Consider the following 24242-nt stretch of genomic DNA (forward strand, 5'->3'; position numbering starts at 1 on the left):
ATAATTACAGCCTCTGCTTCCTTACTATAGCTCTCGCCTTCGGCTCGAGCTGCAATATCGCCTCGGCTGTAATTTTCAACTTACCGCACTAGTATCATAATGTACTATTTTATACCCTCATCAGTTATTTAGTTGTCTGATATGTCAAATGAAAGATTATTTTATGCTTAATTTTACTTTATTAAGTTGCCTTTCATCTAGTTTATGGTTTCCTAGATTATGCATGAAAAATGTGTTGGCAGCAATTTAATTAAGCAACTCATTTGCAATGTGTAACTGTGAATATTTTTTTTTATAAGTAAATAAATATACTTAAACAATACACATCACTATCTAGCCCCAAAGTAAGCATACAGAGTAGCTTGTGTTATGGGTGCTAAGATAGTTGATATTATAATATGAATATACAATTATATACCACATATAAATACTTATAAAATGTATAAATACACACAGACACTAGAAACACCCATGCTCATCACACAAATATTTTCCAGTTGTGGGAATCAAACCCACGGCCGTGGATGCAGAAAGCAGGGTCACTACCCACTGCGCCACGCGGCCGTCATATTATCTATCATTTATCAGTAATAAATATAAGATGAGGGTATACAAATTTTGTAGTTTTTTATTCCCACCGATAAAAGCGGAAAAAGTAAATAAACATTTATTTAATCTACCAAATGCAGTTATGACGCTTTAGTAACCGCAAGTTTAGCATCCCGGGCTGCCCTATCATACATACCTGTCAGGATTATACTCAAGGGCGTTCGCGCAAATCAAATCGACGTCGTCCAAGAACTCTTTCGCGCAGTTATACTTGTGCAGGTCCACTTTGGTCATCATGGTCTCCAAGTCCATGGGCTGCTTCACGATGTCTAAATAGTCTGTCACCTGCAACAATACTGTGAATTCAACTTCTTAAAGAGGTTTGAAGAATCCGATCAGCCATCTTGGGATTCCACATTTATTTATTACTAGCGGACCCGGTCAAGCTTCGTTTTGACATAAGTGCACTTATTCTCTATCCCTACTCTACCCTTCTATACCTCTACCCCTACCCTACCCCTACCGCTCTCTCTTAAACGTTTGTATGGGAAATAGAAAAGGGTTGTTTTTATGGTTTTCCCGGCAATTATACTAATTTTTCTTACCTTTAAAACCTTCCCTATACCTCCACAAACATTTCAAGACCAAGATAAGATAAATCCGTTCAGCCGTTCTCGAGTTTTAGCGAGACTAACGAACAGCAATTCATTTTTATATATATAGATTATTTTTATTCATTACAAGTTAGCCCTTGACTACAATCTCACCTGATGGTAAGCGATGATGCAGTCTAAGATGGAAGCGGGCTAACTTGTTAGGAGGGGGATGAAAATCCACACCCTTTTCGGTTTCTACACGGCATCGTACCGGAACGCTAAATCGCTTGGCGGTACGTCTTTGCTGGTAGGGTGGTAACTAGCCACAGCCGAAGCCTCCCACCAGCCAGACCTGGACCAATTAAGAAAACTATATTTACTAGCAGACGCCCGCGACTTCGTCCGCGTGGAATTCAGTTTTTCACAAATCCCGCGGGATCCATGGATTTTTCCGTAATTAAAAGTAGCCTATGTGTTAATCCAGAGTTGAATCTATTTTCATATCATATTTCAGCCAAATCGCCGCAAAATTGACAAAGAACGGCTACGACACCGTCGAGTTATATCTCTATCTGCCTATTATTCTTTAATCTGTGCGTAAATCATGGTTTTTGCGTAACCATAACACTAACCTTCCTCGATACATGAACTATCTAACACAATTTTTTTTTAAAATAAACGCTAAAAATAAAATCAAAAAAAATATTTAAAAGTAAACCAATTCTACCTTCATATTAATACCATCGGCGGCGGACGACGGCCTCCGTGGCGCAGTGGTATGCGCGGTGGATTTACAAGACGGAGGTCCTGGGTTCGATCCCCGGCTGGGCAGATTGAGATTTTCTTAATTTGTCCGGGTCTGGCTGGTGGGAGGCTTCGGCCGTGGCTGGTTACCACCCTACCGGCAAAGACGTACCGCCAAGCGATTTAGCGTTCCGGTACGATGCCGTGTAGAAACCGAAAGGGGTGTGGATTTTCATCCTCCTCCTAACAAGTTAGCCCGTTTCCATCTTAGACTGCATCATCACTTACCATCAGCAGGGTCATTATGTAACTCGGTGAACGCTTTAAAATCACAGTCACGACAACAAATGACAGCGATTTTTCGTTTTTGCGATCATGTAACACACATCTCCCACCGAAATGACGTCATCTTGGATCGTTCTCTGTCACGGTCACTTGTAGGGATTTATCCAAGTTATAACGCAGTTTTTACGTATCGATAGTCAGTTTAAGCGATTATGTAAGCTTAATGATCATACAACTGGGTGACACAGAAGTTGTCAAAGTCAATCGCTATAGAAACTAATACCGAGCAGTGTTTTAATAAAGTTTACTTGACGCCTGTGATTCAATAATTACAAATAAAAGTACTTTTAGGATTTTTTTTAATTTTGTACTATACCTTGTAAGTAAGGTATTAGTTTGTAAGTCAATAAAATCAGAATTAGAAAAGTTTTTCATGTAAAATATGACGAAAGTTGAGAATATATAGTAGGTACCTACATACTTATTTCATAAAGCAGAATTACAGTTTTAGAGTTAGTTGAAGTGAATTTAATTAATTGTGTTATTTTTGTAGTGTTTACCGACATTGCCATGTACAATACAATGCATGTAGCATTTGTATTGTACGCGGAAACGGAACGAAAAAGATGTCTTTGTCGAGTTCATTGCAAAACTTTCGTGTCGCGAAACCAGCAGGTTTTAGAAGAAATACAAAGTCTTCGAACAACTGCTGTTCGCAATGAATTAGAGATAAGTAAGTTATATGAATGAATGAAGGAATTTTCTTCATTCTCTGCGTTGAGCAAGTGACGTGGACTATGGGCCTAACCCCTCTCATTCTGAGAGGAGACTCGAGCTCAGCAGTGAGCCGAATATGGTATTTTTATATGGTGAGCTTCCATCATAGGATAAGTTGGTTTAAGATTTCGAGTAGGCTTATTCAGTACTAGCAGACACACCATAGTTTGACCGGTGTAGTTCCCGTTCCTGTGGGAATATGGGGTAGCACAGAGTAATACGGGCTATATTTTATATAGCCTATATTACTCTGTGCTGTAGCTTACCAATGGTGAAAGATTTTTTATAATCAGTCCAGTAGTATTTGTGTTAGATTGTAAGAAACAAATAATAAGATCGGTCACTGTCATCCTAAGAACCTAAATTAAACCATTGAATATTATTTACAGGTCTTGGCAGCTTTAAACTTTTATGCCAATGGATCATACAAATGGCTTTGTGATGGCTAAGGCATCTTTTAGCAAATGCCTACATGAAGTCGCTGACGCTCCTGAATACCCCAGCTGTTTAAAAAAAATGTGTTAAGTTCCCTTTGCATTAAACACAAAATCATTATAAATAAGTAAGTATGAAACTAACTTATAGCACAGTATGAAACTAACATAACCTATTCATTATATTTTTAGTTTTTTTTTTCTAAGACTCAACTAATTTGTGTTCACTACCACACTGAATCTTTCATAGGTTGATTTTGCATAAAAACTTATTTGCAAAATGAGATTGATTATTGATTGAGATTAATAAATAATACACAGAGTGCTTATTCATATCACAGGATGTTACTGTAAATAGACATATACCCAGGTGCTTAATCTAGATTAACATCTACTTACAGATTTATGAAAAAATTTGGATTGCCCGGGTATTAGGGCGCATTGATTGCACCCATGTGACAATAGTTCGGCCTACAAGCCAAGAGCTACTAGGAGGCTAACAATTAGAATTGAATAAAAGCATGGTACCTCCTTTTATTTAAACATTAACTTATTTATATATTGTCAATTAATATTTCAGATATGTGATGCCAATCTAATAATAACATAGTGGATGCTCAATTTGGTGGTGCATCTTATGACTTGTACAAATGGAACCAGTGCAATAAGACCACTTGTGGAAAACCTGCCCAATAGGGACCGCTGTTGGTTGTTAGGTAAGCTGTTGCTTAGGTATAACTGTCAGTTAATGAAACTACAGGATCCAAATATAAATTATATACTATAAATTATATATAACTGTTACTTTTATGTAGGCAAAATACATAATACATTGCAATACACACTTCAATTCTTTCAGGTGACCAATGTTTGCATGATGACCCATGGGTGCATATTGTAAAATCTTGGGAGCTGCTCCTAGATCCCATGAAGATATGCACAACATTGCTGTGTCAGAAATACGGTGGAGCCTTGTAGTTGGGTGCATATTGTAAAATGTTTCCTCACTCCAAAACCATGAACTCTGGTTTCCTAAACCCTCAAGCTATGCAGCCGAAGGAGGAGACTTATCACAGGTCAGTATATTATATACCTACTTTATAAGAACTTGTTGGGCAGTACCATGTATACCTACATTATGATTTATTTTTCTAGGAGAATCACTAATAATTTTGAAGAAGTGAAGAGCTTAACAATGTTTCAACCAACACCTAAAGAAGCTTTCACTTGGCTGTTAGATCAAGGGCTGGATACAGAAAACAGTAATCCTTGTGATGGCAGTATTGTCCAAGGATTCCTCACTCAAAACCATGATAACAAGTTGCTAGAACCCTCAAGCTATGCAGACAAATGACTGGATATATTTTTTCGTGACCAAGCCTTCTGTATAATTATTTATACTTAAACCATACAAAGCACTATCTAGCCCCAAAGTAGGCATACAGAGTAGCTTGTGTTGTGGGTACTAAGATAGTTGATATTATAATATTCATTTACATTTATATACTACCTATAAATACTTATATAATGTATAAATACACACACACTGGAAAAAACCCATGCTCTTCACACAAATATTTTCCAGGTGTGGGAATCGAACCCATGACCGTGGATGCAGGAGCACTACTTACTGCGCCACGCGTATGTGTTTTTATTTTGAAGCAAATTATTAAAGTTGATAATTCAAATTGTAGTCATGTTTTTAATTAATCTATAATTAATTTTTAATTTACATTTTTGTTAAATATTTACCTATACTTCAGTCTATTTTTGTTAGAGGGGGTACCTATATCTGTAAGTAGGGTCGTTTCTTGATTAAATTAAACTAAAGAATGAAAGATATATATTATAACAAAATTTGTCAACAACAATATATCAAGTCTGAATAAAAAATACCAACACAAGTAAATATATTTTTTATTTTTAAGTAATAGATGTTACACAAATATAGACCTACCTGGCCCTACCTGCTTAACATTAAACAACATTGTTTTTAATCAAATCATTATTTATTTATTTCCTACAATGTGGTAGGTACATGTTTTGTTCTTAAAATTATTGAATTGTATAGATAAACAACTAATGTAGTATTCAATTTTTTCTTTTACAATTACTTAAATAATCATCATCATCATCATTATAAACACATATTCGGCTCACTGCTGAGCTCGAGTCTCCCCCAGTAAGAGGGGTTAGTGCCTACCCGCACTCGGGAGACCCCGCACTGGAAAGCGTGGTTGGTCGGTTGGTTGGATGTTCGCGGTTCAAGGTCGTTGTGCTTGGAGGTCCATGTAAGAGGCCTATGTCCAGCAGTGGACGTCTATCGGCTGATAAGGTAAGGGAAGGCCAATGCCTAACCCCTCTCATTCTGACAGGAGCCGAATATGGGCCAGCATATTTGGATTACATTGGCAGACATCACACATGCAGAGAATTAAGAGAATTCTCTGGTATGCAGGTTTTCTCACGATGTTTTCCTTCACTGTTTGAGACACGTGATATTTAGTTTCTTAAAATGCACACAACTGAAAAGTTGGAGGTGCGTGCCCCGGAACGGGTTCGAACCCACACCCTCCGGAATTGGAGGCAGAGGTCACATTCACTGGGCTATTAGGGATAATAATAATAGTTAAATAATATTTCCTCCTAATAATAGATAATAAAACATATTTTGATGTGCAATTTTACAATAAAATTTTTATCTAATACTATGTAATACTGAAATTAACCAAATGATAATAATCATATTCTTTATATACAGTGATGTCATAATTAACTATATTAAATTAAAATGAAATTATATTTGACAATTTTCTCTCATATGCAATGTCATTATTGATAATAATCTTATAAAAAATCTGTTCATTAAATGTTTGTTTAATTCTTTCTTCATGAATCGTTCCTAGAGATGAAGGATTCAGAATCACCAATTTTTTCAAGGTGTTTTGCACCTCAATGGTGACCAGCGACATGGAGACTTCCATAGTCAGTCCCTGGCACTCAAAGTTTAGAGCCCACATCTTCATGTTGATCTGAAATGTAGAAAATATTTTTTTATTACATGAACTACATATGCCCCCGGTTTCTTTAAGTAGATCTCATTCCTGTGGGAATATTGAGATAAGAAATGGCCTATGTATTATATCTTGATTAAGAGTTTATATAAATGACAAATCTAGGGGGGGGGGGGTTAATTGATATATTTATACCTCAGGTATATTACTTGGTTCTACAATATATTTCTGTGAGATGGTGATAACAAAAATAATACTTTGTTGTATTTATGTTGAGCTTCTTTTCAGACGAAGAATGTTTGTGATCCTTTAGTTTCAGGTTAATGAATATTGTTATCATAAACAATACATTATTGTAAATGATAACAATATTCATTATATGTGATATTTAACAAATCAAAATGTGCAATATTTATTAAGCTGAACATGTACATAATAAAAGAAAATATAAAGTACAAATTATTATTTGAATTAGCAATTATTATCATTAAGAATTACATACACTGGATTAGGTAATACTATTCATTCATTCATGATTAGACCAATAGTCCACCACTCTGACCCAAAGCGGATTAGCAGACTTCACATAAGCAGAGAATTAAGAGAATTATCTGGTATGCAGGTTTCCTCACGATGTTTTCCTTCACCATTTGATACATGTGATATTTAATATCTTAAAATGTACACAACTGAAAAGTTGGAGCTGCATGCCCCGGACTGGATACAAACCCACACCCTCTGGAATCTGAGGCAGAGGTTACATCCACTGGGCTATTGCTGTGCTTATGGACCTATATCCCTGGCAAACCCTCTAGTCTATGCTCTGCAGCAACTGGGCTTTTATGGGATTAAACTGAGCTCTTTTGTTTTTTGATTTGCCTTATATTTTATCCAGTTTTGTAGGAGATACATATACTTGTAGGATTTAACTTAACTATATATTGTAATTGAAATTTGAATTAATTATTTTAAGTGGCTAGCCTCAATCATCATAAAAAAATTACTAATCAAGGTAGGATTTTATATTTAGCCTTAATGTAACTAAAACAAAAACCTACAAATACAAACAATTCTAATACATCTGCATAAAAAGACAAAGTTTGATTTTGATTATTCGTGTTGTACTTAATGCTTAGAACTTAAAGGTTACATGGTGCAGGTATAGTTGTGGTTTCAATAGGCTTCTTAATGCAATATGCTAGTCACAAAACCAAGTATTATGTTAAGCTTAAAATAGAAAATTATGAATTTCAATTGAATATAATTACTATCTGATGCTTGACGGTTCCACCTGCTTAGTTCCCACTCCCTTGGGACTATAGGGATAAAATATAGCCTATTACACTCACAAGTTATGTGACTTTCTGTTGGTGAAAGAATTTTCAAAATCGGTTTAGTAGATAAAAAGATAATAGATAAATATACTTTATTTGCACACCACAAAGACAAAAACAAGTGAAATAAAAAACAAATTAGGAAGAGATCAGCATACAAAAGGCGGCCTTATCGCTAAGATCCAGAGATTACCCCCTACAATATCAAAAATTTCCTCTCATCCTCTTTAAAATAATAATATAGAATATAGATATGTGATAACTTACACAACGCCACTGGCAGACGCGAACACGGAAGGTTTATTTAGTAGCCTGACTTTCCAAAGGCCCTCCAAAACAACCCATCGCCAAGTTTGGGTGGCACTCTGCAATCTCCAATTAGAGTTCCAATTGGCGATCATTGAGTTTCCCGGACATCTTTAGTTGCAAGCGATAAACTTTAATATACAAAACACTATAAAATATACTTTACATATTATCACAACGACCATTAAATTAATCATAGGCAGACGATAAAACTTTGAAGAACTTTCGTGTAGATAATGTTTTATGTAAAAGTGGCCGTTTACTTTGATAAATTAACTATTAACACTAATAAAAATGTATACGATAAAATGATTAATTAATTACTTCTATCGAAAACAAAAAACTAGCAGTAGCAAGTACTTTGATCCAACGAAACCAATTTTTTTATTAATATTTTAATACGGCTTTGTTTACCAACAAAGAAACTATGGCACTTCACTTCACCACAGACAAACAGCAAAATCAAGTATAATGCGTATATGTGCAAAAGTATGCCGCACCCGTAGTAAGTAGTACCGGGAAAGGGTGTATTTTATTTAGTCGCATAATGTCGATAAAATTTTGCGCCTAGAACGATATCACTAGGCATTGTGGCTGTCTTTTGTCTTACATAATCGGAATTGCAAAAACACTCTAGTGTTCCATTTAGCTTTGCGTTACACAGTTAGAAGTGATACGTCGAGATACATAATCAGCCTGCAGGTGAGATTGTAGTCAAGGGCTAACTTGTAAAGAATAAAAAAAAAAAAAAAAAACCATGGGGTTTTAACAAATAAAAATTAAGGTCTAAAATCCTCGTCAAACAAGTTCTTAGTTCTTACTCATTAAATAGTTTACTTTAATTACCTCTTCTAAGTCCACCGGTTTAGTGAATTTGTAAAAACGTCTATTCGACGCCAGTTTCCTACAAATATCCCGCAAGAATATCCTCAGCTCGCGCAATTTGTAATCCTCCTTCCTCTTCCTCCTCGCTATTTCCACTTCACTCTCACGCGGCGGCGGAGGGGGCGGGGCTACAAGAAATAAAAAATAGGGTAGTTGACTCATTAAAGGGTCATCCCCTTCCCTAACCACCCATCAGTTTACTTATATCTAAAAAAAATTGATAATAGGGTACTTGGCTCATATCAAATGTAATAAAAACAATATCAATTGCGTACATAAGTGTCTGAAATACATCCATATCAATCAATAAAGTTAAGGATTTCATAGACAACTTAATTTGAAAATAATGTATTAATTATAGAAAAATTCCAAACGTCAAAAACGCTGTCATTTATTTTGTGACGTCACAGTGTTACTTGGTGTAGTCGTAATAAACTAATTAATAACTAACAATTTAAAAGCCTTAACAGCTCAACGGTAAGAGCGGTTGGAGTCATCACCGAGGGGTGGTGGTTCGATCCTCGCCCCGTTGGAAGGGAATGGGAGTATTGGTCATATTATAAAAAATATAAATATTCTTTTTAAAAAAAAAAACAAAAATCGTGACAAACACTAAACCGTTTAGTTAAGGTTTAGTGTTAACGATAAAATATAGACCATCTTGGCCGACAACGTTTTAGCTCGTATTGTCAAAAAAATATTAAAAAATTAATGTTAAAACTTGAAAAAAAATATATATTTTTTCAATTTAGTAGAATGATAATGAACAACAAAATAAAAATTCAACTAGCCTATTATATTTTATTATTTTGTATTTGAAATCCTGGAGTAGAATTAATTTATCTTTAAAAAAAAAACTAAGAACAAAACTGCGGAGCAGATCAAAGTCATAAAAAACAGAAGAAGCCATTCTGCATATTATCCCGGATGATTTTTACAGAAATTTACCTCTAGGTAATGGTGGGGGTGGTTGAGTACTCTGCACTATGGGCGCCTCCAAGGGTGCTTCGCTTATGATCGGCTTCAAAAAGTTGATCACTTCCGCTGAGGTGGGTTCGCGCACCCTGTACACGCATTCTTTGTACGCCGGAAACAGTTCCTGAAGCTGAAACACACAAAAACTTCTGAATCAAGAATTTCCAATATCATAAATCCTATCCTACTAATATTATAAACGCGAAAGTTTGTATGGATGTATGTTTGTTACTCTTTAACGCCGCTACTACTAAAGCGATTTGGCTGAAAGGATATGTCCCGATTTCGTATGGAGGCTGGGCCTTTATTCCGAGTGAAACTTCTTCAGGCGCATGTGGGTAAAATTTTTACAGATGTAACGTCACGCCGGTATGCAACGGAAGTGTCGAAACAGATAGAGAGAGCGATCGAGACCGATTGAGAGAGAGTAAGACAGGGCGAACGTAGCATGAAGAACTAGCCGTGGAGTGAGAGAGTAGGGAGCAAGCAAGTGAGAAAGATTGAGAGAAAAAGTGAGACAGAGCGAACGTCGTATCACGCACAGTGCTATGGAGTGAGAGGTGGGAGAGAGCTATAGTGAGAAAGATTGAACGAGAGAGCGAGAGAGGCGCCACAGCTGCAGCAGCAGCGCCGCGCCCGCGCCGCCGCTCAGACTGCGCCACACATCCATCATGTCGCGGATGAAGAGGATGCAGCAGTTTACCTGCGGCGGTAGGCTGGCGTGCGCGGGCGCAGTGGCCACCAGCAGCGTGTTGTCGCCCGCCGCGCGCGTGCGCCACAGCTGCAGCAGCAGCGCCGCGCCCGCGCCGCCGCTCAGACTGCGCCACACGTCCATTATGTCGCGGATGAAGAGGATGCAGCAGTTTACCTGCGGCGGTAGGCTGGCGTGCGCGGGCGCAGTGGCCACCAGCAGCGTGTTGTCGCCCGCCGCGCGCGTGCGCCACAGCTGCAGCAGCAGCGCCGCGCCCGCGCCGCCGCTCAGACTGCGCCACACGTCCATTATGTCGCGGATGAAGAGGATGCAGCCGCGATCCGCGCGACGGCACTCCGAGAATAACTGAAAATAAATAGAATGCTTAAGGTATAATCTTTTTGAGTTAGTAGACAAAAGGAGCAGAGAACGCGGAAATAGGTACGACAAGTACGAGTCGGACTCGCTTACCAAGGGTTTCGTACCTAGGATATGAATAGTTCAGGAATCGAATTGGGCAATTTTAGCTGACCTTTTCCCGAATTTTAGATTCCATTTTTTTTTAAGATTTCTATAAATGGTCAACACTTGCGAATGTGGAAATATGAGTTATTTGTTGAATAAACGGCCGATCTTTTTTCGCGTAAACGTAAATGTTTGATTTTTTCAGACCTTAGTTCGACAGACGGTTCAGTTTTCCCCCTTTTGAAATACATAACCTTAAAATTGTAAGACTAGATGCTATGCTAGCTTTTAAGACATAAGGATTAACTCACAGATATCAGCGCCTGCTCCTGAGTGAAGGCCAGCGCGGAGTGCAGCGCGGCGACGCTCAGCTCGCGCACCGCACAGCGCTCCAGCTGCGCCAACAGCGCGGGCGCGAGGTGCGTCTCCGCACACTCGCCCACTATCAGCAGGACGTTGGCGGACGCGGGCGTGTCTGTGTATCTGGAACAATGCATATCAGTTACCTAAAAGACGCCCATGACTCTGTTTGCGTCAAAAAGTCGTGTGGGAAAAACGGGTTGACATCAGAAGCTTTAAAGGGCAAAACACTATTATTGTCAGGTCTCACAATTCCCATCAAGTATCTTACCAATAAACCCTCAAGTGGCAGAATAACATTGAACGAAATCCCGGACTAGTAACTGATGGACGTAGGGTTAAAAACATATTTTAAAATAACACTCTCCTTCTCCACTCAAGCTCCCGGGCTATTTTGGGATAGCCAAAATAATCTATGAAGAACTATTATCCAACCAAAGGTGTGGAATGTGCTAGTCGCCTTCCACCTACTAGTAACACCATCTCACCTCCCATGGCGCTGCGTCAGCGAAGGCTCCTTTATCATGTTGGTGATGGAGCGCAGCTGGCTCTGCAGCAGCGGCACGCTGTAATGCGGCAAGCGGCGCGCGGCCGCCGGACTGCTGCGCGCGCCCGCGGCGACCAGCCCGCTCATGGCAGACTCGAGGTCACCCACTGTCACTTCCACCTACAAAATACTGACAAGTCATAATGCTGCATTTGAAAAAACTTGTCTAGGTCACAAGCTTGTAAATCTAGAAAGATTGCAGACTCAAGGTCACCCACTGTTACTTCCACCTGCAAGATACTGACAAGTAATAATGCTGCATATAAAAAGTCAAAACTTGGTCACAAGCTTGTATAAATCTAGCAGGATTGCAGACTCGAGGTCACCCACTGTCACTTCCACCTACAAAATACTGATAAGTCATAATGCTGCATTTAAAAAGTCAAAACTTGTCTGGGTCACAAGCTTGTATACAAGATTGCAGTCTCAAGGTCACCCACTGTTACAGGACATCAGTATTAATGTTGCCCATTAAAAATAAAAACTTGATTGTGTCACAAGTTTGTATAAATCTCACCAAACTACAGTCCTGAAAACTAGGCGATGCCTGCGCAATGTTAAGAACCAATTCGCATGATCGCTATACATATGCGCGCGAATTCATGGCGCAATCAGAAATACCGCGAAGAATATAAATGAAAATGCTCTAGACTCATGTTTCTCGGCGTGTTGACAGGTTCTCGCAATTCGCAATTTTAATTTATGATTCATATTTCACCGGGCCTTCTTCACTTCTAGAAAGGCCAAGGTCTTTAAGCAAGTTATAGAGAGATTTTGCTGGTAATCCTCTCGCACCTACTTCTACGGCGTACAGACTACTACATAGCCATTTAGCTAAAGCGCACAATTTCACGAAAATTGCTTCATAATTAAGGCAACCTTGAAATTAGGACAATATTCTAAATACTTTGATATATTTTGAGATTAAACTTACGTTTTTAGGAACGATAACCAACGCACATTCACTTTCATACACTTGTGGATAAACTCTTCTAAGCGCTTTCAACACTGCCTCAGAACATAAAGCCTTTAAATCCGATCCTGTAACAAAACATCACTGTTGAATAGATATTGCTATTGATCATAGTGTGATGTTATATAGCTTATAACCATCCTCGATATATGGACTATTCAACACCAAAATATTTTTTTAATTTAAACTGATTTCTGAGATTAGCATGTTCAACCAAACAAACAAACACTTTAGCTTTATCTTCTATACTAATAATGTGACTGTAACAGATCAAATTCTGTGCATTCAAGATATTGTGAAATTTTTTGTTAGAAGGCATTATATAACTGAAGTCAATTTTTTTTTATTTTGTTATCTCTCTGTCTGTATTTTTGTTGACCGGGCATCACAATGAATTCAAATGTAACTTGGTATGATTTTGTGACCATAATAAAATAAAAACGAAGAAGGTTTTAGGATACTTCTTGTTGCGAAAATTAAAACAAGGGTTAAAAACTTGTATCTTGTTTATTTTTTAAGTTATTTGTAAAAATTGGGTACGTGTACCAAAAAGTACTTGTCAAATAATGTCATTAAAGATTTTTCTACACCTAAATGGTTAAAAAGGGGTTGAAGTTTTTTTAATATAAGTCGTTCTTGTTTTGAATTATAGCCTTTTAAAATGATTTAAGGATTATTTATTCTACATAACACATGCGAAAATATAAATAGAAGGGGATGAATTTTTTTGAAATAGGGGTTGAAAGTTTACATTGATTAATAAAGGCTCTTATTATATAGATATAGATAATAATTTATCTTACACTAACCTCCATATCCGTTAGTGATGTCGGCTATATGAGTCAGGGTGTCGTCAGTGAGCCGTGGCTGCCAGTGTCTGGTGTAAATATCCAGGATGTCCCGGCGGGCGGACGCGTGGGGCGGGGGGAAGTGCAGCTCTCTGTCGAAGCGCCCCGCGCGACGCAACGCGGGGTCCACTGCATCTAATCGGTTCGTTGCTCCTATTACTATGACCTCCCCTCTGAAAATATATACCATATATGACATGACGGGTAGCATCTACAGTGATTGTACCATTGTTTTGTGGTAGAGGAAACACCTCCAGCAGGTCCCAGGACTTGTGACCTAGGGTTTAGAGTTGAGGGATCTCAACTGAAATGAACTGGAAATGTTCGTCCATGCCCACAACAATTTATATTTAATAATTACAACATAAAACATTTACCAATAATTACACCACAAAACATTAACAACAAAATCACTAACGCGACCAGCAGCGTGACAGTGTCCACGCTGCCTAACAAACAACTGGTAATGAATGATACCAACCATAATCGAGGAACTTCTAACACATAATATATTAACTTTCGGTTTTGTTATCATGTTTTACTATAGTCCTGAACTGTTTTTAAGTTTTTGTTATAGTTTTTGTCACTTATAAGACAAGAAGGGGCAACTGGGCAAAATTTGTAAAGGAGTGTGCGAGAATTGTGGAAGAGTTTGGATGAGGTTGTGCTAAAGGACAATCATAAACCAAATAGCCCCAGTAGTTTTTGAGCTTAGTCATTACATACAAAAATAAAAAGTTTTCTTCTTTTTAATATTAGTGTAGACTAGCAGACTAAGTAAGTAGTTTCGAAGATTAATGGCAATAGAGAGACCAAAAATAAAAAGTTACGATTTTTGTGATCTGTTATTCTTTTTTTTTTGGTTATTTACAATTTTATTTTGGAATCAAAAGTATAGACTAGCATTTTTTCTTTCTACATAGATATGAAATGAACGTACAAACCTGTCGCACACACCGTCCATCTCAGCCAATAGCGTGCCGACGACACTAGTGTGCACCTGTTCCTGCCTCACACTGCGCACCGGCGCTAGAGCGTCTATCTCGTCGAAGAATATAATCGATGGCTTCATTTTGTTGGCCTAAAACACACGCTGTATTAATATTAATTTACTATAGTTAAAAAGCATAACAATATAAAATGAAATAGTTATTTTGTACTACAAAAACTTACTCATGTTTTTCTAATTCTGGCAATAAATGATTTATGATTTATGATTATGATTATGATTATGATTAATGGCGAAAGAATTTTTAATATCGGTCGAGTAGTTTTTATTTAAAATGTAGCATACAAAATCAAAAAATCAAATCTTAGTTTTTTAACTATTATAAACCTTTGCTGAGTTTGTTGTGGGCTCTTCTCGGACCAAGGCGCTTTTGGAACCCTTGTATCTTCACTTTTAAGTTTTCGACTTTACTTACCATCATTAAAGCATAAACTTGACGTTTCACAAGTGCTTGTAATTTTTTTATTATCTCTATGACATTAATTTACAGTATTTCTCTAAATTAATATTATAGAGATAAAAGTTAGTTAATAAGAATAACAACAAAAATCACTTCAAAGACATCATCATCAACAGCCGATGGACATCCACAGCTGGTCATAGGCCTCTTGCATGGATTTCCAAATCATCCAACATCTCTGCAACCCGCTCGATGTCCTTGGTCCACCTAGTGGGGGGTCAACCAACACTGTGCTTTCCAGTGCCAAAAAGACTTAAATATAAAGCATGTACTATGTTCTTGTAAAATGATATATTAGATTTAACAATAGCTCATTACATACCTGTTGGAAAAGTAACTTCAAATGTCTTTCACTCTCGCCAACCCATTTCTTCAGGCAATCGGCGCCTTTCCTCATGAAAAAGGCAACTTTCCGCCCGCCGACCAAACTGCACTCATTCGCCAGGGCTCTTGCCAACAACGTCTTCCCTGTACCCGGTGGCCCATGGAATAGAACCCCTTTGGCTGGTCGCGTTTTGAACTTATCAAACAAATCTGGGTACATGAGAGGGAACAGTACCATCTCTCTGAGACATTTTATGTGGTCTTCTAGACCTCCCACCTGTAAAAACGTTTGGATTGTAATGAATTAAAGAATATTGGTACTTTTGAAGTGTAATAATAACAACAATGTGGAATGTTGAGTCAACTATTATTGTCCCGATAGTTGTTTCAGTCAATGGTTTTATAGCGAAAAGCTTCGACCAACACCTTATGAAGCTTTCACTTAACTGTTGGATCAAGGGTCGCATACAGAAGGCAGTGATTCTTGAGACGGAGCATATTGTGAGGAGGTTCCTCACTCTGGAGCCCTGACCACCAGTTGCTTGGGCACTCAAATGTCCAGCAGCGGGAGGGTGAATTTTTTTATAAATTTTTAATAATGTTTTGTATTTTATACATTGTTAAAAATTAAAAAAAAAGAAGTAATAAATAAATGAGAGTATAAACAATAAAGTCCTCGGTTTGTTTCCTAGTGGGTTAATTTTGCTTATGTCTAGTTTGGTAGTCAGTCCGCTTCCGAAATTAATTTGGCGTCATCATAAGTGGTTCCTTTCGAACCGGATTCACCACCTTGTATTATTTACACACTGTATGGAAATACATTTATATTACAATCTAAGAGAATTAAAACTGTTTCATTTAAAAATATATTGTGCTTACAGATGAAAATCTCACGCTTCCATCCACTTCGATTGGTTGTATGTCCCGCAAAGCTCTGTCTTTCTTGTCTTCATTCATAGACTTTGATTTTTGTCTAAAAAAAAAACAAATAAATCTATGAAATTCTTTTTCCAAAAATACGTTATGAATACATCAAAAGTGTAGTCATATTTGTTATAGAAGGGTCTAAAAAGAACCATTATCACGAGGTATTTTTAGGGCCCAAGCCGTAAGGTGAGGCGCTAAATAAAAACCGAGTCATAATGGGTCTTTTTAGCCCCTTCTATAACAATCGGCTTTATGAACTCAATGATGATGTATTAATTCAACCCATGAATATTGAAATGTGGTTCTTTCAGAAACTTAAATTAATACGACACTGGCTTAGCACCTCTTCAAACTGATCAGCAGGTAGAATATAATAATATTATGATGTTATTATTAAAATTTTATTATTTTTGATTATACTATTTACGAATTGAACTTTTTTCGTTTTATAGCCTTTGTTTAATAATTGAAATGTCGATTTAATCAGTTGCTAGTGCGCGCTATGGAACATCTATTGAGAAGTGCTGGCAAGAAAAAAAATCAAGCTGTTTTTTTTTAATTCACCATTTACCTACATACACTTTTACTTATAGCTCAACAAGAACGAAAATAGAAATTGTACATGCAGTCAGCAAAATCCTCACCTTCCCTTAGTTTTATTTTTCATGGACACGTTGAGATCTTCTTCTGTATCAGAATCAGTAGTGCTACTACTACTGCTGCTGCTTGATGGAGATTGTGCTGAAAAACATACTCAATTATTGTATTTTTTTTTAAGTTTAATTGTTTAAATCATCAAAAATTACAACTGATATTTTTCATCACAGTATATTCCGTGGAGAGCCGTGAAAGCCCAGTCAATATGACCTCTGCCTTCGATTCCAACTTTTCAGTTGTGCATGTTAAGAAATTAAATATCACGTGTCTCAAACGGTGAAGAAACCTGCATACCAGAGAATTTTCTTAATTCTCTGCGTGTGTGAAGTCTGCCAATCCGCATTGGGCCAGCGTGGTGGACTATTGGCCTAACCCCTCTCATTCTGAGAGGAAACTCGAGCTCAGCAGTGAGCCGAATAAGGGTTGATAATCATGATGATTTTTATCATACTTTCTCAAGTAGTGTAATGAAAAATTCGTGTTTCACATGAGCGCATTATTTAAAAACATCTTGCAGTTGAATCCCTTGCTACGCTCTGGATTCCTTATTTGAACGTTATGGTTAAATCATAGAATCTTTCGCTTTTTTTGCATACAAACAGCTTAAAAAAACACAAATTTTGTTACTAAAATTAATGCAAATAAACTCACATCTTATTGTCTTTCTACGTAACTTTGGTTTTCTTTCTCTCAAACTGTATGGTTTCTTTCTGAGTGTAAATGTTTTTCCTGAAACTTTCAAAACAACAAACATATTTATGACTTATATTAAAGCTTATACTACCATTTTTAGACAAAAAAAAAGAAATTTGAGAACTAATATATCTAACTAACACATTCCACGCTATTGTTAAGATTATCAACAAGTACAACGCCCACGACTTCGTCCGCGTGGAATTCACTTTTCACAAATACCGCGGGACCCACAAATTTTTCCGGGATGAAATTAGCCTATGTGTTAATCCAGGGTATTATTTCTATTCTTTTTAAATTTCAGCGAAATCGTTTAAGTGGTTGCGGCGTTAAAGAGTAACAAACATCCATACAAACTTTCGCGTGCATAATATTAGTAGGATAGGCTAGTTGCCCCTTTTTTAAAGGTTCTAATTGTTCACTAACGTTCTATTAGATTGTAAAAACATATTGAATTTTTTTGAGACTTGTATATTCCCAAATTTTAAATTAAACTTTGGATTAAACACCAAAAACACTGACAGCCATGATGATGATAGGCTATCTTCGCCATCACTTCAAGCAAGTTTTGTTAACTATACTATGCACAAAAATTAAGGGAGCAGAAAAAAAATCCAAATTTTTGGGGGATTTTCAACAGGCTGTAACTTATACAAAAATGGTCGTACAGCAAAAAAATAAAAAGAAAATTGTAGCTCTAAGTGTTTAGTTTTTGGATCTGAGTTTAAAAATTTTTTTTTGAAAATATTTTTCGAGTAATCATAAGAAAACCACTGAAAAAAAAATTTTCGAAATTTTTTTGGTTTTTTTTTTTAATCTACGGACGTGGAAAAAATTTTTTCGACTCAATCTCTATATGGACCGGATAGCTTGTTTATTCAGATTTAATTTAGTTTTTTTTTAAATCTCGATACGAGCATTTCTCGCTGAGATATCGATGTTTGAATGGAAAAAGATTATTTTGTCTTTGATTACCAATATCTCAGCAACCAATGATCGCACAGAAATTTTGAGGTTGGTTTCAAAAATTTGAATAAACTTTCTACAAGGATTGGCAATTGAATTTTGAAAAAAAAATTTTTTTTCAATCATTACATGAATTTGAAAAAGCATCCAAAAAAGGGCTTTTTGTCGTTTTTTGGAAAATCAACCGCCCAATCAAAAATATTGCGGAAACCACTGACGTTAAGTGTGCCTTTTACTGCTCAATATACCCACAAAAACCCTACAAAGTTTCAATTCAATCCAGCCAACCGTTTTTTTCCCATTTGATCGAATTTTTCAAAAAATTAAAGGAGCGAGAATTTCGCTTTGAAAATGTCATAATTTACGCTTTTGTGCTTGCGCACGTGTATGTGTGTGTTCCACAGTATTTTGTGACTCCAAACTCACTCTCCGAAGATGTATGTGTGTGTGTGTGTGTGTGTGGAAGTGACGAACCACAGGGTCTCAATCTCTGATAAAACCACACACATACACGTGCGCAAGCACAAAAGCGTAAATTATAACATTTTCAGAACGAAATTCTTGCTCCTTTAATTTTTTCAAAAATTCGATCAAGTGGGAAAAAAAAACGGTTGGCTGGATTGAATTGAAACTTTGTAGGGTTTTTGTGGGTATATTGAACAGTAAAAGGCACACTTAACGTCAGTGGTTTCCGCAATATTTTTGATTGGGCGCTTGATTTTCCAAAAAACGACAAAAAGCCCTTTTTTGGATGCTTTTTCAAATTCATGTAATGATTGAAAAAAAATTTTTTTTTCAAAATTCAATTGCTAATCCTTGTAGAGAGTTTATTCAAATTTTTGAAACCAACCTCAAAATTTCTGTGCGATCATTGGTTGCTGAGATATTGGTAATCAAAGACAAAATGATCTTTTTCCATTCAAACATCGATATCTCAGCGAGAAATGCTCGTATCGAGATTTAAAAAAAACTAAATTAAATCTGAATAAACAAGCTATCCGGTCTATATAGAGGTTAAGTCGAAAAAATTTTTTCCACGTCCGTAGATTAAAAAAAAAACCAAAAAAAATTCGAAAATTTTTTTTTCAGTGGTTTTCTTATGATTACTCGAAAAATATTTTCAAAAAAAAATTTTCAAACTCAGATCCAAAAACTAAACACTTAGAGCTACAATTTGCTTTTTATTTTTTTGCTGTACGACCATTTTTGTATAAGTTACAGCCTGTTGAAAATCCCCCAAAAATTTGGATTTTTTTTCTGCTCCCTTAATTTTTGTGCATAGTATAGTTTGTATTTTTTATTTATTTATTTATTCGGAAGCCAACGTTGTATACAAAAAACTTATGACTAATTAAACATAACATGCATTAATTAAAAAGTAATATACTACATTGTACACCCCACTTACAGGCTAACTCAACATGCATTTATTTTAATACAATTCTTAATTTACCACTAATAAAATAGAAACAAAAACTAAATCTACCTACCACTTTGTACTTTTCAGTTATTTATTAAGTCCGTAAGGGAGTACTGGATGCTGGAGGCTCAAGACCATTGGAATTTGGAAGTCCATACAAGAGGCCTATATCCAGCAGTGGAGGTCCATCGATTGATGATGATGACGATCTAAGTCTATGTTTCCTACCTCTAGGTCTGCCTCTAGTTTCTCTGGGAGCGAGTTGCACAAATCTGGCGGGCTGCGCGGCGCGCGTGCGTTTGGAGCGTCGCGGGCGCAAACCAAGCACGCTGCCCGACTCCGATGATGATGACGAGGATGCTGGCAAACGAATTACTATTAACATATAATTTATTTAACTGGTTATTATAATAGGCTAGTTGACCCTTTTTTTAAAGGATTTTTAATTGTTCATTAGCGTTCTGCTAGGTTGAAAAAAAATATATAAAATGTATGCTGTTGCTACAATGTGTTTTCCAATAAACAATTATTTACTTTTGTCATTTTTCGTTTGTTTGTTATTTTTCGCTTTCTAGTGTAGTACATTGTTGTGTTTTATGAAGTTAGTTGAATTTTTTTTCAAGGTTTTATCATAGCTATATCATAGAATTTACAAAAAAAATATATTTTATTCATAAAGCATGCAATGAAGAATGGAATACTGTATGTATTATGAAAGTTAACTTATCACTTTCTTTATTATTATTTAAGTAGTCAAAAGTTTTTCTTACCAGTATCTTGTTGGAGGTTGACTTTTTTTCTGCCTCTTCCCCTGGTAGACCGCACTGGCCTTGGATTACTGAGGATAATGAATGATTTAACCATATTAACAAAAGTACTCTTTCAAACGAAAAGGGAATTTTCAAAATTGGTTATATAATGACGAAGTTGTGAGATAACAAACATAAAAAAGACATACGCGACGAATTGTGAACAACCTCCTTTTTTGAAGTCGGTTAATTATAAAAAAAAATTTGCTAGTAACTGAGAAAACAGTTATTTACAAATCACAGACACTTCCATTTTGATATTTGATGAGTAAGGGCCTTATCATACTAGCGGTTTGCCAGCGGATGCAAAGCGGAGCGGGTGCGCAGCGAAAACGTGGCGGATTCACAACGTATCCGTCGCGGTTTTGTAGCGAATTAACGACGTACAGTGCATTCAGTAACAAAATGGATTGTTACGAGGAAACACTGCTGTTATATTTACTAAAATTTATTTTAAAAAATCAGATTTCTGGCTAAAAGACTATTGTTTATATTTTTCTTTCCAAACCAACAAATCATCGCAGATTAATTTTTCGTCGAATTAGTTAATATCTTTAGTTCGTTATGATGAGGGGCCTAAGATTTTAAAAGATCGTAAATTTTGCATACGATTTCGATTAGTCGATCCTACATCGTATAAGAGCCAACAAAGTCGTACAAATACGATTTAAATCGTACGTTTGACAACACTGGGACGGACTGGCGTTTTTACGAGACAGTACAACATTGTGCGTCCGCAACGAATTCGCTGCGGATACGCGGCGTGTTCGTTGCGCGCCCGTAACGTATCCGTTGCGTGCCCGTTCCGCTTTGAAAACGCCCGCAATCCGCTAGTGTACCTAGTACCTACAATCACTAATCAACATACCTCTCACTGTCTTGTACTACATTTTTCTCGTCTGTTTTACTTTCTTTCTCCAATTTATCTTTAGACATTGTCTCTTGAGCTTCTTCCGTATCCATTTTCTCATTATTCTCTTTTTCTGTTTTAGCTTCCACTGGTTTCTTTTCTATTACAGTTAAGTTTTTGTCGTCGTCTGAATCCGATTCTGACGCATCCTGTATATGGCAGAAACGAAAAGATCAGAAGTGGGATTGTTAATAAGAAACTGTAAATAGTGAATGGTAAGTAGTTCTTAAATGAAAAATCATAGTTTCCACAATAAAATACTTGATGAAAACAAAACTGTCAATCTTTCGTTTGGCGTCAAAAATCTTTTGTATAGTGATCAAAATACTCAATGTGCTTAAAGAAGTTTTCGTTGCAAAAAAGCTACTTGCCTTTTTATTTGTGAATCTGGCAGAAGTTCTCCTCAAACGTGAAAGTTGCGTGTCTTCATCTGTGTTGGTTGGAACATGGCTGCGAGTCTTAAATAGATATAGAAAACCACATTTAAAAAATGTTGTGCAATGAAACACATTTCTCAGTAACATACTATAGTTTGGCAAATTAACGGGCGTGTTACGAACTAACACTCCCGATGGTTCGCGCGGGCCGGGAGGGGGGTAGCAATGCACCGTGCGTACATCTTCATACCCGCGAAGTCCTTCCCTCTGCCCTGCGCGCACGACTTTACACCCGTGCAGTGCTCCCCTGCCCGTCGCCCGCATATAATGGGAGTGTCATCAACAAACTTGCCAAGCTATAGTAAGTTTCAGTATAGCTAAATTTAAGGAGCGGTTTAAATGTTCTTTTTCTCTATAAATAATACCTCTAAGAAGTCGTGGAGGACGTACTACTACAACCAATGTTTTATCATACTACAACCAATGTTTTTTCCAGTGTCTGGTTGTGCTTTTACATTATATACGTATTTATATGCAATATTTAAATATATATGATAAAATCAGCTATCTCAGTACCCACACAAAGGCTTAAGTATACTTAAAAACGCATCCTTCATCTAGGATCTTCAAAATGAAAAATTAAATTCTTACCAGTTTCTTAGTATCCCTGGCTTCATCACCCGAAGAGAACTCATCTGATGAGCTGGTCCCGGGAAAGCAGTACAAGTCGGGATAGCCTTTCACCTTGAGCTCGTTGGTGATCCAACTCTCGTTGAAGTTGTGGTGAAGAAGCTTACGTTTGCGACAACTACGTCTTACGTCTGAAATGTCTTTACATAAGCTTATTTAGTATTATTATTATACTAATGACACTAAAGCCAGACGTGTGTAACGCGTAACGTAATCCACCGTGTATTGTAATGCGAATGGGATGATGACTAGGTTTGAATATATTGATTTTTATGATACCTTCGGGTAAATAAGGTCAATGTTAACTATTTTATACATAAAAACAAAGATTGTCTGGATATTTGCAAAACAAATAAGATTATGAATTTCAAAATCTATTAAAAATCTTTTATCGTAATTAGATGAAAATTCATACAGTTTTAGCTTTCTTACATTAAATGTGACATTATTCAATAAATGAACTATAAACATAAACGCACAAATAACAAAAATATTATTAATATTGTTTGAACGACCATACAAATCTAGCGATCATTATGTACCTATGACGTCATTAATTCGTACTATTTTGTATGGGGCGTTTTTCAGAGATCCGTGACAGCGCCGCAAATCTGACCCTTTAAATGCCTGTAACTCCGAAAATAATGATCGCAGATACCCTGTTACTTTTACAAAATTGCTTTACTATTAGCATACTCTTAATTTATATACAATTTAAAAAACTGTCATCATCCCTACAGCACTACGAGCATTACAGGTAACGCTCGCGTCGGCGTTTTGGCTGATCCATCGGCTGTCGGTTTTTTTGCGCGAACATTAAGGCGCTCGCAGTGCTCGCAACTATCGCAAACCGTTCTTGAAATAGACAATTCGCTTTGAGTTCGTGTGCCGTCCACACTTTTGACACTAAATTACACGTAATCTTACATTACGCGTTACACACGTCTGGTCTCGGCTTAATACACTTAAACATCGGTGGCACTAACATGCAACCGACGGGAAAATCTCGTGAAGAGATATAGACAAAATTCAACCAATGGCAGCGCAACCGGAAGTAGCGCTCTTTCATGCGTTAGTACGAAATGGACAACTCCGACGCCATTGGGCGCAATTTTGTCTATATTTTTCTTCACTAGATCTAGCCCAGAAAGAAAGCTAGAATACAGCATACGCATAATAGGAGATTCGGTAATGGACTTACTCCTTCTGATGACATA

At 36.8% G+C, this 24242-nt stretch overlaps 1 protein-coding gene and 1 long non-coding RNA gene across 5 annotated transcripts in view; both read right to left on the minus strand.

Annotated features, from left to right (window-relative positions):
- The window catches only part of LOC112050929 (ATPase family AAA domain-containing protein 2), a 48104-nt gene that overhangs the window by 19023 nt on the left and 4839 nt on the right, over window positions 1-24242 (minus strand). For 3 of the 4 annotated variants that reach the window (XM_052887294.1, XM_052887292.1, XM_052887295.1), the window contains exons 5-22: window positions 22987-23165; window positions 22330-22416; window positions 21917-22107; window positions 21010-21077; window positions 20468-20599; window positions 17812-17895; window positions 17148-17244; window positions 16456-16549; window positions 15575-15853; window positions 14728-14864; window positions 13745-13956; window positions 12897-13003; window positions 11904-12082; window positions 11367-11538; window positions 10603-10956; window positions 9873-10029; window positions 8886-9052; window positions 746-894 (exon numbers count right to left, since the gene is read on the minus strand). In XM_052887294.1, coding sequence (XP_052743254.1) covers window positions 746-894; window positions 8886-9052; window positions 9873-10029; window positions 10603-10956; window positions 11367-11538; window positions 11904-12082; window positions 12897-13003; window positions 13745-13956; window positions 14728-14864; window positions 15575-15853; window positions 16456-16549; window positions 17148-17244; window positions 17812-17895; window positions 20468-20599; window positions 21010-21077; window positions 21917-22107; window positions 22330-22416; window positions 22987-23165 — 2845 coding nt within the window. The remainder of the gene's footprint in view (window positions 1-745; window positions 895-8885; window positions 9053-9872; window positions 10030-10602; window positions 10957-11366; window positions 11539-11903; window positions 12083-12896; window positions 13004-13744; window positions 13957-14727; window positions 14865-15574; window positions 15854-16455; window positions 16550-17147; window positions 17245-17811; window positions 17896-20467; window positions 20600-21009; window positions 21078-21916; window positions 22108-22329; window positions 22417-22986; window positions 23166-24242) is intronic. The other variant, XM_052887293.1, reaches the window with a different exon arrangement.
- LOC128199151 (uncharacterized) lies at window positions 5845-8363 on the minus strand. Its single transcript, XR_008251831.1, has 2 exons — window positions 8001-8363; window positions 5845-6417 (listed from the first exon to the last, which is right to left on the minus strand). It is a non-coding gene; the product is annotated as an uncharacterized LOC128199151 (long non-coding RNA).

The sequence above is a fragment of the Bicyclus anynana genome, chromosome 19 (assembly GCF_947172395.1).
Source record: "Bicyclus anynana chromosome 19, ilBicAnyn1.1, whole genome shotgun sequence".
In the NCBI taxonomy this organism is placed as follows: Eukaryota; Metazoa; Arthropoda; class Insecta; order Lepidoptera; family Nymphalidae; genus Bicyclus; species Bicyclus anynana.